General features: G+C 42.8%; 1 protein-coding gene across 1 annotated transcript in view; it reads right to left on the reverse strand.

Moving 5' to 3' along the window:
* Positions 1-15,656, reverse strand: part of SEMA5B (sema domain, seven thrombospondin repeats (type 1 and type 1-like), transmembrane domain (TM) and short cytoplasmic domain, (semaphorin) 5B) — a 135,171-nt gene that overhangs the window by 74,637 nt on the left and 44,878 nt on the right. Inside the window, exon 4 of the mRNA XM_010568773.1 lies at positions 3,706-3,768. Coding sequence (XP_010567075.1) covers positions 3,706-3,768 — 63 coding nt within the window. The remainder of the gene's footprint in view (positions 1-3,705; positions 3,769-15,656) is intronic.

The following is a 15,656-nucleotide window of genomic DNA, read 5'->3' on the forward strand; positions in this document are numbered from 1 at the left end:
TTTTAAGGTGCTGGTCACGATACATTTTATAAATGCTGAAAAAATGATTACTCATGGAAGCCAGCATGGATCTCCAGAGACATGGCAAGTAAAGTATGTACAATTCCTTGAGGAAACCACAAGTTTTAGATGACAAAAATAACATAAATGAAAGAGACTTTTCTGAGGTGTTGCTTTTAATACCACATGATATATTGCAGAGAGTTAATTTTAAAATCAGGTTCAAGAACTTATACATTAATGGATTAAAATCTGATAAATTACTGGGCTGAAAAAAGTCCTCAGAGTGAAATAATTCATAAACTTGCTATTCTAGCAGGGCACCAGATGGGGTGGTACTAGCCCAGCATCAACATTTTTCTTAACAAACATTTGTGCATAACCCAAAGATTACAAAAATACTGATTACCAGTGAGGCCAATGCCTCACTATATATATATTGATATATTCTAGGATGGTTGGTGAGCTAGACCCAACAAACAAAATATATTTTTGTAAGATATTATGTATTAAAGAGCAAGGAACAAAAGGGCTCCATGTATAGACTGGAAGATTACATCCCAAGACTAGCAACTGTGAAAAGGATTTAGTGGTCACAGTGGCTAGGCAATTCTGCATGATCTCCTATGGCAGAAAAGCTTATGAAACTGCAACATGTATGAACAGAGGAGGAAGACTGTTTTAATCACACTCAGGCATTAGAGAGATTGACAAGGGAATACAGGTGAAAAATTGGAGTTCGCAGAAAACAGACGAAAAATATTCGAGGGCAGTAGAAAAATGACTTAGAGAAAGAAGCTTGGAGAACTCAGTATTTTACTTTATTAAAAAGCCTAAGTACTGATTTGACAGGAGCATATAAGTGCCTTTGTAAAAAATAAATATTGGCAACTAAAGGGCTCTCTAATCTAGCAGAGAAGGGTAAAATGAGACCCAGCCACTCAAAATTGAAGCCAGATCCAAAGAGGAAATAAAGTACATGTTGTTAACAGGGAAGGTGATCTGCCATTAGAACAAGCCAGCAAAACACACAATCAGCCCACTTGGGTCAGGCCTTCAGTTCAAAACTTCTTCCTTCCTCAGAAAGGTGCAGCAGTCAAACACAAGTTACTGAGCTCAATTTAGGAATAAGCTGCTGAAATTTGTGGCCAGGGCTACACAAGGTGTCAGAAGAAATGGTACCTTCTAACCTTAAATCTGTGACCCAGATTTCTCATCTCCCTTTTCTCTGACCAATAGATACTCAAATGTGGAGTAGCAATCATGCCATAATAATTATATTTCTGCAATATGCATTTTGTGGCTTTTATTCTTGCACTTCTTATTTTCCTTATGGTAAAGCTGTAAGCATTTTAGGAAGAGATTTTCTCAGCAGCAGGGAGAATCTGATTTAGATACTCGACAGGCATAAGAATGAAGGGGGAAAAAAGCATTTTAATACACTAGGTGGCTTTGAAAACCTCACCCTAAAATACATATATTATTAAATGGGCAAGGAAAATGGACCGGTCGTATAACTTATGCAAACTATGCTGTGAATTACTGTAAGAGCCAAAGGTCGTCCTTATTTCTAGCCTCTACCACCACATATCTAAGTGCCTGACAATCCAGAACATATTTATCATCAAATCATCCATGCTAGCTAGAAAACTGCCACTAGTCAAGTTTTGACAAAGCAGAGCTGAGCCAGACAGAGCTCTGCACCTTGTACCACCATTGCACAGCAGAATCAGAAATGTTCACATTAGTGCTGCCTTCACTTGCTGCATTTACCTAGCCAAGGGCAGAGATGCTGGGTCAGAGCTGGACTTCTTAGCTGGAGTAGAGCACTTCACCAGCTGGCTAGGCTAAACTCGGTATTTTTGGAGCTAGTGCTAAGTCATTTCTCTGCAGTGTAACAAACAATGACTGTGCAGACTCGTCCCAAGAGGGCCTCAGCCATGGACAAACAGGTTAGAGTGGATACAGACTTGGGAGATCCGAGTTTACTTAGTTACTGCAGAATCCTTCTGCCTTTGTTTGTAGCTTCATGTCTTCTTGTCAGACTCTTAGTCAACACTTCTGTTTGCCATTAATTGTATGCCAAAATGTGTCTAACAATCTGCTTAATTATTGTTCCTCAGAAATTCACACCCATGGCCACTGCGCCCACCAAACAATTTCAAGCTCTGGATCACAAGCAGCATAAACTCAGCTGTTCAGAGCATTATCCTCATGAAATTTTTGGCAAACTCTTTGCAGTGTGAGGAGGCAGCAGCAGTGAAGATACTCAGACCATTGCTTGCTTTTGGCATGACAGTAAAAAAGATAAATTGAAATTATCCTAGAATTTGTTCAGTCAAATGCATGGCTTTATCCACGGGTTGACAAAATAATTCTGGGTTATAAATTCAAATTATTCAGGAACAATAGGATACAATTTAAATCTCACAAACTTTACAATGTAAGAAAAAAGGAAAATCCTTTCTTTACACATTTAAAAGTACAGACTACAAATTCAAAAAATCCTCATGTCTTGGGTTTTGGAGTTTTTTAATTTTGTCCAACTTCTATTGGGTTCTGCTTCTCATGGCTGGCCATGTTTGGTGTTCACCCAGCCCAATCCATTTTGTGCCTCCATGGTGTTTTCCTGCATAACACGGATCTTATATGAAACTCGAACAGATGTTCTAGGATATCCATACTCCTGTTCTGCACTGCCACATGAAGCAAATTGTTGCCTATCCGGCAAAATTCAAGCTAGCTTTTTTGTGTATATACAAGTTAATACAGTAATCACATAAAGTTTATTATATAAAATGAATGTGGTCAACGGAAGATCATATAATCCTCTGTTTAAAGCACTGAACTAGAACTTGGCAGAATTCCAGCATTTTGGGCCAGCCACACAATCACTCTCTGCTTGACTGTCCATGTCTAAGCAAAGATCGTGCTTATCCTCTCTTATCCTTTGTCCAGCTCCTTTGGTTTAGACTGAGAACTCTTTGTGGTGTAGTATTAAGGACAATAGGACACTGTCTCAGTTGAGGCCTGAAGATTTTTGAACAGTAAAAATATTTCAAAGTATTTCCTGCTTTTTGATAGATGGCTTTGTTTTAGTTTCTCAGAAGAGGGGCAGAAAGGACCTGTGTTTGGATCAGAAATGCCTGCAAACTCTGAACTTCTGGGACGGCATGCGTTGGTTCAAGCAGTTCTTACTTTAAACTGCAGTTTAGCAGGCGGCACCTGCCTCTGAAGGAGCTCTGTGATATTACACCTGAACAGACTTCAGTGTGCTAGCGGATTCAATTTGCACGTTCAGGCGAATTATACAAAGATGAATTCTAACTGCAAACAAGCATTGAAGCCCACGTGGCCGAATGCCAGCAGCTCACTGCTGAGTACCTAGACTAAGCCAACCTGTCCAGCCTCAGATCCCACTGCAAGATGTTACCCCTGGCTTGCCACCACTCTGCTCCTTGACGTGTCACAAATTGTGTCCTCTCCAGCAGTGAAATCAACTTTAAATTTCATGCAGAGCAAGTCTAATAACTTGGACAGGGGGCCTTTGAAATGGCTTGCTCGGTGGTGCTTATACACTTGTGGTGGTAGAGCTAAACTGCTGCAAATTTACAAGCTCAAGCTGGTGTCAGATGTTCCCTGTGTGGATTTCACATGATGCAAATGAATTTACCCATAGCATCATTGTAGCAAAGCAAAACTTACCTCTGTTTTCCCTTTACTTTGACAGGACCTCCTGGTGTCTTCATCTGAACCCCATGCTGTTGCCTGAGAAACCAAAATGCACAAGTCACATGACAATGCCACCAACCACCATGTCTGGAGACTCCCAAAACAAGAGCAAGTATCTCCAGCCAATTTACACAGCCCAATTTAAAAGCAGCATTGTGACGGTAAACATGTATCTCGCTCCCACTGTGCTCACAGTGCACACAAATGATAAATAGATGAGAAGTCCAGAAGCAGAAGCAACTGGAATGTTAACAGAGGACAGACTTTAATTTACATGTAAATACAACTTCTGATCATCATTCAGCTGGAAGGTCCAACACATAAGCCCACACACCGAGCCATCACCTTCTTTTCGGAGAGGACAGTGCTGTATAAAACCACCAGCTTTCATCACCAAAATGAAAACCTTCCCTACAGCAAAGTCCAGTAGTTCTGCACAAATCTGCTGGCCTCCTTAAATTTACCCACAAGATTATCACTTTCTAAGTAATCCTGCAGTGAAGTGAGCTGGATAAAACAACAACTGGGAGCTGACAGGGGAAACCTGGAGAGACGGGAAGCAGGGAGAAAAGTTGGATGGTGATTTGTGATGCCAGAAAAGTGGGGTCAGATCCTGAGGCAGAGTAAAATGCATTAGGGCTGAGAGCACGTGGGATCCCCAGTTGGCTCTGACTGGCTGCTTCAGAGCAAAGAGGCCCCTTCCTTTGCAAGAAAAGTCAAGACCAGCAAGGCTGGATTAGAGAGAACTTTTAGATTTAAAATATTCAGCAACATACCTAACCATTCAGTGCCCTCTGCAATTTTCCTCCCTTCAGCACTTTTTTAAAATAGTCCTAACAAATTCAAGCAGGTATTGTTAGCTGGAGGTGAAAATACGTATAAACATCCATACTATACATAATACATCATTCTGAGTACAAGAAAAATAGCTCTGTTTTACACATGGAAGGACCAGGCTCGCAAAGTTCAGATACAGATCCAAAGCTCCCCTAGAAGAGCCAGGGTTTCTTTTTTTTTCCCCAGTCCATTACCAATGCAGGAAATGGCTTCAAAGTTCGGTCCGGATCTGAACTCTTCTTGAACCTTCTCACTGCAGCCAATACATTTTTTTAAATTCTGGGCTTCTACAGAAATTGTCCCCTTGACACATGCTAAATCCTGCCTTTTACAGGGGAAAGATGGGAGACCAATAATAAGAGGGGAAGAATTTTCCCACCCCCAGCTCAGGTCCATGAACACACTCACTCAGAAGCACAAGAAATACCACCACCCAGGAAATGCATTTATACACAACATTTGGGGAAGGGATATTTCTACCTCATTCAAAAAAAAAAAAAAAATTAAAAAAGGTATCTTCTCCACTAGCTGAGCATTCAGTTCAATTTGGCTTGAAGTAGGACTTTATGAGCACAGGCGAAGATTTGTTGGGAGAAGGGAAGAGCACAGATCTTTCCCCGGGAGTCACTTGGGAAATACCTCCCATGCACTGCGGTCCAATCCAGGCTGAAGCCAAAAGCTTGTGCCTCAGAAGCGTTTTTGTGAGAGCTGGGATAAGTCCTTGCTGGAAAGGGTCATTTAGCCATATCCTGAGAGGGGATATGTCACTGGATGAGAGAGCTCACCTCGATAAGCCATCACAGGAGAGCAAGGAATTTTGACTGGTGACTCCCAGGAGCCCCTGACATCTGCAAAACAACTGCAGAGCAGCATTTTGACCCCCAGTCCCAAACCTAGCCCATATTCGCCTAACCACAGTATCCTTGCACCTTGGATCAATTTGTGACAACCTTAATAGAAAAAAAAAAATCCAGAAAAGAGACAGCTTATTAGGTGGCTCTTCTTCCCATTTCAAAAACAGAGACAGCACTCTCTATTATACAGCCAAGTTTAACTTAGCAGTGCTTGACAGGACAAAATGAAAACAAAAATCATTGGTTACTTCAGCAGTCGATGCTGCTTCTCTGCAAATACTCTGGGTCTTCTGGGATTGCAGCAATGCAACAAAGAATTTGGCCTCCTAGGGGACACCTAGCTCTTCCTGTCAGACACCTGCACCGCAGGGCTGAGGCATGTTGTAAACATAGCACATGTCAGAGCACCGGTCCCCTCCAGCTATGTTCTCCGTGCCTAAATATTTTCTTTTATGAGGCAACACTGCCCTTCAGCTTTCTGAAGCAGTACCTTGATGAGTTTACTGATAACAGAAGTTCTTGGTGACGGCCCAAATTATAGGAACATGTTGTTTGTGACTGCACCATTAGTCAGGGTGCACTTCATTAGAGCTAAGAGGATAATTAAGCAATATGGCAATCCAGAGCATGTTTTACAAGTCCCACATGTCTTTGGTGGGACAGGGAGGAGCTAGTTTGAGGGCTGAATAACTCCAATGACCTCTAGTGACTCAAAGAAAATATTCATGACCCTGCAAAGCAGAACATCTTGTCAATAATAAAAACATAATTGCAAAGCCAAGGAGCTAATGTGTGTTTAAATAATCGCACTGCAAGGTATGAACATGCACCAGTCAGCTGACCTACAGCCTAGGCAAGTCCTTCTGCTGGGCTCCCAGGAGCCAGCACACATCTATGCTCATGGCCTCTGGGTTGGGCCTGGTAAGAGGTCCTGGGCAGGCTCAGACCTCTGAGCTTGGGGCTTTCACAGGAGCTTTCCAGCATTGTTGGGTTTCTTCACTTAACTGATCAGCTGTCTTTTCAGATCACAGTTTCCCACTCGTCATCTCTGTTGTCTTGGGCTTCTCTGTGCAAACTCCTTGTGTAATGCTGCTGCTCTGCTTCCTGCATCTCACTGGTATGTCCAACCCAAGCCCATCCTTGCCAGATGAAATTTTATTCCTCTGCCTTAGATTCATTTTGCCCCAGCATCAGACTACATCCTGGACATTTGACAGAGAAGTCTTTGGAAAGATCTCTCTCTTCTGGAGTACATCTGTGTGCACCCATTTGTTTTGCAGTGAGGCAGAGACCTACTTAACACTTGTGTAACACTACAGCACTGTAAGGGATGCTTTGTACTTTTGCCTCTTGATCATAACGCTTCTCAATAGCCAGCTTCTTGCACACTGACTTAGGTGCCTCCCCTCCCTTTCCTCATCTCCCTCAGTAAACCTAATTAATACTATTGCTTTTTATTGCTGAAAGCTGCCTCTGCATGCCTGGATGAGGTACAAACAGTATCCACCAGAAGTTCTCCGTCACTCAATTGGGTCATCATCCTGAATTTATGATTTATTTTCTCAGTTGCCTGAGACATTATCAATGGGCCGACACCAACTGTATGAGGTTCAACAAGGCCAAGTGCCGGGTCCTGCACTTGGGTCACAACAGCCCCATGCAGCGCTACAGGCTTGGGGAAGAGTGGCTGGAAAGCTGCCCAGCAGAAAAAGACCTGGGGGTGCTGTTTGACAGCCGGCTGAATATGAGCCAGCAGTGTGCCCAGGTGGCCAAGAAGGCCAACGGCATCCTGGCCTGTAACAGAAATAGTGTGGCCAGCAGGAGCAGGGAGGTGATTGTTCCCCTGTACTCGGCACTGGCGAGGCCGCACCTCGAGTGCTGTGTTCAGTTTTGGGCCCCTCACTGCAGGAAAGACATGGAGGTGCTGGAGCGTGTCCAGAGAAGGGCAACCAGGTTGGTGAGGGGCCTGGAGCACAAGTCTTATAAGGAGCAGCTGAGGGAGCTGGGGCTGTTTAGCCTGGAGAAGAGGAGGCTGAGGGGAGACCTTATCGCTCTCTACATCTACCTGAAGGGGGGTTGTAGTGAGGTGGGTGCTGGTCTCTTCTGTCAGGTGGCTGGAGATAGGACGAGAGGAAATGGCCTCAAGTTGCAGTAGGGGAGGTTTAAATTGGATATTAGGAAAAATTTCTTTACTGAAAGGGTTGTCAAGCATTGGAACAGGCTGCCCAGGGAAGTGGTTGAGTCACCATCCCTGGAGGGACTCAAAAAGCAGGTAGACAAGGCACTCCAGAACATGGTTTAGTGGGCATGGTTGAGGGTTGGACTTGATGATCTTGAAGGTCTTTTCCAACCTAAATGATTCTATGAGTCTATGATTTAAGTTTCCCAGCTCCAGAAAACACATCTGGGATTATTTTTGTACCTCCTGCTACACGTCAGTCAAAACCAGTAGAGTAGACACTACTGGACCCATGCAGCAATAAAACAACTTTCATGGCATGGGTCATGGAAAACAGTCTGGATGAAGTTGTGACAAACCTGGGAGCACGGCTACATACAAACACAGGACAGTATGTACTTTCTCCTAGCTGCTTCCCTACTTGCCATGTGCTTAAGCAACCAAGCAAACACTTTTCTAGGCTGTCAGGACATCAGCAATTCCTCCCCTTACAGCCTTACCAAGAGCACTCCAGCTCCTCATGCTATCTCCTTACAAGCTCTCCAGCATCTCTTCCCTCCTGCATTTCCAGAGGAAATGCAGGTTCTAACAGTGTTCCCAGCCACTTTGAAGACCTCCCCTACAACCACACGGCCCATGTGCAGAATGGAGGAAGACCAGATTCATATGCCCTACAAATGAAACAACCAGCTCAGTGCTGCAGCTGCTGTGTAAGACAAGAGCCATGCAAACCATGAGCAGGACTGCCCAGCCATCTGTGCAGACAGGCACGAGAGTACTAGCAACTTTTTCTATGAACTGAAAATGCAATTAAATGTGCCTTCCATTCAGCCTATTTGCATGGACACCTGGTTCTTCACATCTCTATTTCTGTCCTTGAGTTCTATGCAGGCAGATTTTCTCAATTGAAAAAGAGGGGGGAGGTTGTGTGTTATCTCTGCATCTTCAGGAAGTCACATGAAGGAGAACAATCACAGGAGAAGCAGTCATGTGTACAACCATGTGTACCTGGTGCAACACTGCCCAACTAGAAAATAACAGAAATGGGCCACAATGGCTAAGCTCTCTGCAGATCTAAATATTCAAATGTCACACTCAGACACAGAAAGAAAGAGTTAATGTCTCCTCTAATAAATTATGAGCATCACGGTTTGCTCCCAGTTCAGACTGCAAACCAACAGTGCTCTAGAAATTCTAGCTCATCATGTGCTGTCAAATCAGTTATTCAGCACGCACTGTTGAGAGAAGCTTTCTAGATAGATTTATTTAATTACCTGCACATCCCGGTGTTGGCATCCAAAGTACCTGCCTGTCACTAGCAAGTCCTGTTATCAATAGTTATGTGCATCCTTAAATGCTGATGTGAAAATTTCTTTGAGTTCTATGGACCAGCTTTTACATTCAGGCCAGCAATTCATAATTACTTCAAACATCATGTATGAATTTAATAGATTGAGCATACACTAATCCCTGCACTATACTTGCACAACAGAGGTTGTAGGTTTTTGTGCAAAACCAGAACATTGCTTTAAAACTGGAAAGTGAAGACTGGAAGAGAATAGGTTACATGCATATTTATTGGGTAAATTAAACCTGTTCTTAATTTCTAAAGTCTTTTATTACAAACCTATCCATCTGTTACCAGCCTCACTTCCATTAAGTAAGTGCTCCATGCAAGCTACTGGCAGCCTTGCATGCCTGCAGACAGACCCAGAATCATGTTATTCTCTCGTATCAGGGGGAAAAAGTGTAATACAAAAATGTACATTGTGTATGTTTGGAAGGAGACAAAAAAAACCAAGTACAGGCTTACTGCCAAAAAACCCCAGGGACTGATTCTGTGACATGCCCAGCAGCATTTCCTAAAAGGTCCTGAGTTCCTCAGGTTCCTGCTAATGTCAGCAGAAGCAGCACATTGTGTCCCAGGCTCAGGTCTGCAGGGATTGCTAGTGGCAGGAGCTTCCATTTCCATCAACCCTCCACAGTGCCCACAGGTGACTTCTCTATCTGCCCATGGAGTATGAGGTGATTTTGTTCTCCGCTTGTGCCATGCAGGGCACCCCGAGCAGAGTCTGCCAGTCACATCACCCTGTGCTGAGTTATGCAGGAGGAAGGAGGGCAGGAGGTGGTGTGATATGACAGTTATTGTGCACTAGAGACCCGAGCTGGCAGACTCATTTCTTTCCCTGTGTATTTATTTACATCTTCCTTTCCAGTAACTGTACAAGGCACTAGTATGTTCAGAGAAATGTAACTCTGGAAAAAAAAAAAAAAGACTGGCTTTGAAGGCAGCTTCCTGGACTCCTTATACCGGCCCAAAATCTCTGCATTTCTTATTTACATTTACAGATTTTTTTTGGATCAGCTCATTTCACAGCAAGGTATGGAAACTTTTCTCCAAGTCTGGGGAGAGAGGAACACGGAGGGACCATGTTTCTGCACTGCATTTAATATCTGCCAACTTTAATGGAAATAAAGCACATATTTACATACCCTATTGGACCAGTTTAGCTTAACCACATGCTTAAGGACTTTGCTAAATTGGGGTGCAGACCAAGTCCTTCACGCAGTGGCTGCTCAGAGGCCAATTCATTCCCTTACAAGATGTCAGCCTCAATCTTTTCATCCATACTGATGAACAGATTTCAGACCCCTGAAGTATCACCCATAGATTCTTGCTGATAATGACAAATCCATTTCATAAGTTTATTTCTATGTTTCTATATACCTTGCAGTCTCCACACAAGATAGAACCAGTGTAAATCTACGCTTCCCTGGTTAAATTCTACAGCATTTAAAAGCAATTGGTTAGTCCTGGGTCTTAGAGCACCTAGAAGAAAAAAAATCTTTGAAAGACAGTTCTATAGGCTGGATCCAGAAAATCCATGAAAAGGTTCTTGTTTAACTTTGGTTTCTATGGGGTGTACTGTAAAAACATTTCTACAACACTTTAGCTATTTCTTCCCTATTTAATCCTCCAGGACTTCTCCATAAAGACTTACTGCCTTAGTCTAAAAGTAGAAAGTTAAATTCCCCTTTTTAAGCATTGGCTTTTGTCTCTCGAGGACAAGGCACATTTACAGTGCTCTATAAATAATAACTTACTGAAATCTAACTTCTTAATAATAAAGCACAGTAGCTTAATACCCTAGAGGCCATTTCTGAAGTTCCAACACCGGTAATTTATTAAAACTGTGATAAACATGTCTGATAAACAGATAACTAATACCGAAAGAACATAATGCCAAGCTTCAACAAATGGTTCTGCTACATACTGCAGTATACAAATTACAGATCACTGCTGTGTGCAGTGACAGGTATGAGGAATGATCACAGGATTCAGTCAATTCATCGCAGGGAAAGGAGGGGGCTTGAATAAAGGCAATTGCATTGTGTTTTATCAAATTATTAATTGATTTCCCTTAAGTGATCTCAGATCCTTCGGGATGTGGTAAAACTCAAGCTGTATGTTTCATTTAAACTAAGTACCCATAGTGCCTATCAACAGACTGGCCCAGTTGCACAGCTCTTCTGGAGTGGCTGGACACTTAGAAGATGGAGGTTGGCAAACATGCAAAACCAAAAAAAAAAATCCATCAGTGGGTTCCAGTTCCCATAACCTTAATCTCTGAATCAGACCTTCTGTCTATAAACAAAAGCCAGCCACTTAACTATACTGGGACTGATTTTGGCCAGGCATTTATTGGCTGCTGAACACGAGCACTCACTCTGTTCACGTCAGAGCAGAAGTGGAAGCTACATACTAGCACAGTAAGGAAGGAATCATTCATCAGAAAGAAGGACTTTCTCATTTTAAGAATGGATCTTTAACTTGGGTCCAAATAATACCATCTTCATATATGTATATTTCTCCATCTCACAGGCTTACCACATCCTTACAAAGAGACATCCAATAGTCTGAGGGAAGTTCCTCCACCCTGGCTCACCTATTGTACAAAAATTACAGAAACAGTGTACATCTGCACCCAAGAGACAGGGAGGAGCGCTTCCAGGAGGACTGACTATGCTCTTCTTATTGGTTTCATTCTTAAGCCTCACTGACTTAGAGCAGAGCCTGTCCTCCCACCTTATGTTTTCAGACTGTATGCACACCCGGATGGAGCATCGCTGTAAGACCTGGCAGAACAGGGCCTCAGCCTCCAGGTATGGGAGCTCTACTTTTCTTTGATCAAGTTATCCCAGCCCAATGAGCTACTGTACATCAGCTGAGTCATGGTAACCCACTCTGTTCATGGTGTTCTCTTATCTCAGGTGCAAGGTAAAATGCTTCACAGTTCTCCTTCTGCACAGAGCACATTCCAGTAACACAGCTCTGCAGCAAGCAGTAAGTAGGTAAGCTGCTGTGCCTCTGTTGTGTGTCTGCGCCTACAGAAACAACCTGTTTTCAACTGCAAATGTTAGTTTTTGAGGGAAAGTTTTCAGCTGCTTTGAGTTCTTCTGGGATGGTCAATGCTACTGATTTTCTCTCTTTCACAGCTGCAAAATCCCTTGTTATTTACTTGTATTATAGGAGCACATACAGGCATGAACTGAGATTGTGACCCCATATTTCTAGGCAATATACAAACATGCTGTGGGAGAGAATTTCTGTCTGAGAGCACTTACAAGCTAAACAGACAACACAGACACATGGGAGGAAAGGAAAACCAGAAGAACAGAGAGGTCAACTGACTAGGAAAAGCCACCGAGTATGTCAGAAGCAGAGATGAGCACTGAACTTTGCTCTCTTGAGGACTAAAAACTTTCTTGTCTAGCACAGAATGAGTTCTTAGACAGCATTTTTTTTTCTGTTATCACAAAATGCATCCACTGAATCGGTGGTGCGGAGAGGGAGCGGGTTTAAAGATTAGAACAATGGGCAAGATGCCGCACATCCCATCCTCTTCTTTCTGACATCCTGGGGCAAGGCCACAGTCTCATGTACAAAAACAAATTTGAGTTTTGGTGCCTTCAACTTCCATTTGTCCTGCACGAGATTCCATTAAATAACGTAAGGTCTGTAAATCAGACACTCCCCTCTCTCTGCAGTGTCAGGTAGGAATTTGCAACTCCAGACCATGCATTTCCCTATCTGAAAGGAGCATTGTATGAGGCTTAACAGATCACGGTTTCTACAGTGTACCCAAATGGAAATCACTGTACAAGTACATGGTTTTATTATTAAAGACGATTGTCTAAGACTTTAGTAAAGAACATTTGATACCAAGTACTAAAACTAAAATGGTGTTTTCTAAGATAAACAATAAAGATTGTCACATCCAGGTTACAACCTGTACTGTTTTCAGCTCTTTGGGAATTTTAGTGTACAGAGGACAGCTTACAATGGAGCAGCCAGCTCAACCTTGAGGAGGTACTGTCAAATTAAAATTCATATTTGAAGCAAACAGATTGACTTGCCAGTGCTTTAAGCATACTTTCAGTAACCCTGGTGTAAAACATCTATAATTTGATGCTGAATTCCACACAGAGGAGAATTTGAGCTTTTTTTACACAATGGAACTTCCTTTGTCATCCAAATTTGCAGTTTTCACAGCGCCTATGAGCGTCCGTCATAGCCCAGGACTCCCTGTGCAAGCCTGTGTAGGTATAGCCTTGCCAAAATGCATTATAAGCAAAGCGTAATAATATACAAGGCATCAGGTAGCAGTGGACGGTGGAGCACAGAGAGACAATGGAGCATAACCACACAATAGGGGAAGGTCACGGCTCACCAGCCTCATAACTCTTTGTGAGGTTTTTGTAACCAGAAGAGTTTTAGCATATCAAGGATGGGATTCTTCTGAGACACAAAGGGGACACATGGGAGAAAGCAAGAGGAGAAGGCGCATTAACCAAAGGGGAGAGAGCTGCTGGCTTCATGGGCTGATTCAAAGTGGGGTGAGCCTCTTACGGGAAGTGATAAGCAGGTCTGTGAAAGACCCTTAAAATTAATACAAGCACTAATGCAATGCAACAAGGATATGCCCAAAGAGAGGAGAATCAGTGGAAGGGTGCAAAGATACCGGTGGTCCAGCAACACGAGAAGCTATGGATGTGATGCTATACCTGAACAGAAGGGCTTGCGGAAGCCAGGAATGATGCCCAGATTACAGGTTTTAGCAACAGACCAGATTGCAGCGCTGTCTGTAAGGGTAAAGAAAGAAGGACACACACTCTGCTGTGGCTATATGCTGAGCTTAGACAGCTACATATTTATGCAGCAGTGTTAGATGAACACGCCTACATGACACTTTGGAAGAAAGATACAGCTCTGAAGAAGAGAGATAAAGATGGTACTGGATTTCTGTTTCCACTATCTAGTGTTTGCATTTTTATCATTCTATGTAAAGGAAAATGTCAGTCTGTGACAACAATTTCATTTTGCTGATGATCAACTTCATTTTGCTTGAAAGTGCTTAACACTGCAATGATTTAGTTGCAAGTACTATATGGGAATGCTTATCTTTTTTTGAAAACAACTTAATCCATTGGATATTTCTATTACTTTTAAGCATGCAAAAGCATGGACAGGGCCAAATGCAAATTGATAGTCTTAGTTAACTGGGACATATGGCATGCTAGTGAAAAAAGACCTTAAAGCTCTCACCTGTAGCCAGTTTAGAATGAATGACAACATCCAGAACTGGAGAACAGCACAGGGGATGTTAGGGATGGATGACTTACAGTGTTTCCTATTACTGAAGATCAAAAGCATACAGAAACTGAGACAAGACTTAGCATACTGGGTAATTAACAGCCATGGTGGAATTTGGTTTCTTGCCATGTCACATTCAGTTTATAGCTTATGACAACAAACGTTTACTAAATGTACTGGAGATTACAGAGACATAAGATTATATGATAAATCAATAAAATAACTAAATAAAGAGGTTAAAATACACCGAGTCAAAAACAATTAAAGAAGAATTCCACTGCAGTCAAGCATAGGTCAGGAATATAAGTACAGCCAATGGACATGCAGGTGCAGTTGACACTGGCCAGGTGGGCACCACACAGCACTATTTCCCACACCACCAGCACTGTTTATTCTGTAAAGAACAGGTTTTGTTGGGGGGGGGGGTGTCCTTCAGTTGCTACAAACAAGGTTCAACAAGCTATTTCTAAGAAGCGAGCCAACAAACGGAGTCACAGCCATGGTCGCCCTTGATAAAGTGGAGGCAATTCTTCCTTCGAGGCTCCTCTACCGCCAAAAGATGTCCATCTCCACCCCTTTATGTTCTTTGGCAGAGTCGCCATTCAGAACTAAATCCCTCCTTCCTCTTTGTGGGCTCCACTGATGGATGTGACAAGACTTCCAAGCAGCCTCCTCTTACTGTTTTGCACAATGATCTCTGGAGTAGGAGGTTCAAAAACCCTTCCAAGGGACCAGCCCATATTCAGTACAAAATCAATTTACCATGGCTATAGACTCCTTTGTATTTCTGCATCAAGCAAGGCGATTTTATTCTCTTTCATTTTTCTGCTCTGGGTTTCCTTGCCATCATGCCTCTTTGAAGCTCACTGCTATGTAGAGATGTTAAGGGTTCTCCACTATACATTTTTTTCTGTTCCCTCCCCCCCTGCTTCTGAGGCAGACTGGACAAATCCTGCACAGTCAACTGAGTGCATTTTCGTGCACCCACATTAAGAGTTCTGCTATGAAAAGCCATCTTCCCATATATGCTTCAAACCGAAAATGTAATCACTGAAGCACATGTGAAACCTCTGTGTATTATCAGCTTTCTAAAGTGGGGAAGTCTTGCATTCTTTATTCCTCTCCAGGTTACATCATTGAATATACTTGTTCAGCATTTATTTGTTTGCTTTGAGAAGGAGCTAAAATAAGTTTGAGGAAATGCCCAATTTGGATCTGATTCTCCCAACAATTAGGCTGAGATTCAGGAATCAAAATCAGCACATCCTGCAGCATTAAAGAGACTAATGAAGAACTCAAGATGACATTTTCACTGTTCTGTGCCTCCTGTTTTTCTTTAGGGAAATCACATCTCTTGCATTGGGGGGGGGGGGGGGGGGGGGGCGCAGCCTGTTTGCAG

This window comes from Haliaeetus leucocephalus, unplaced genomic scaffold (assembly GCF_000737465.1).
Source record: "Haliaeetus leucocephalus isolate CR32 unplaced genomic scaffold, Haliaeetus_leucocephalus-4.0 Scaffold1, whole genome shotgun sequence".
NCBI classification, from domain to species: domain Eukaryota; kingdom Metazoa; phylum Chordata; class Aves; order Accipitriformes; family Accipitridae; genus Haliaeetus; species Haliaeetus leucocephalus.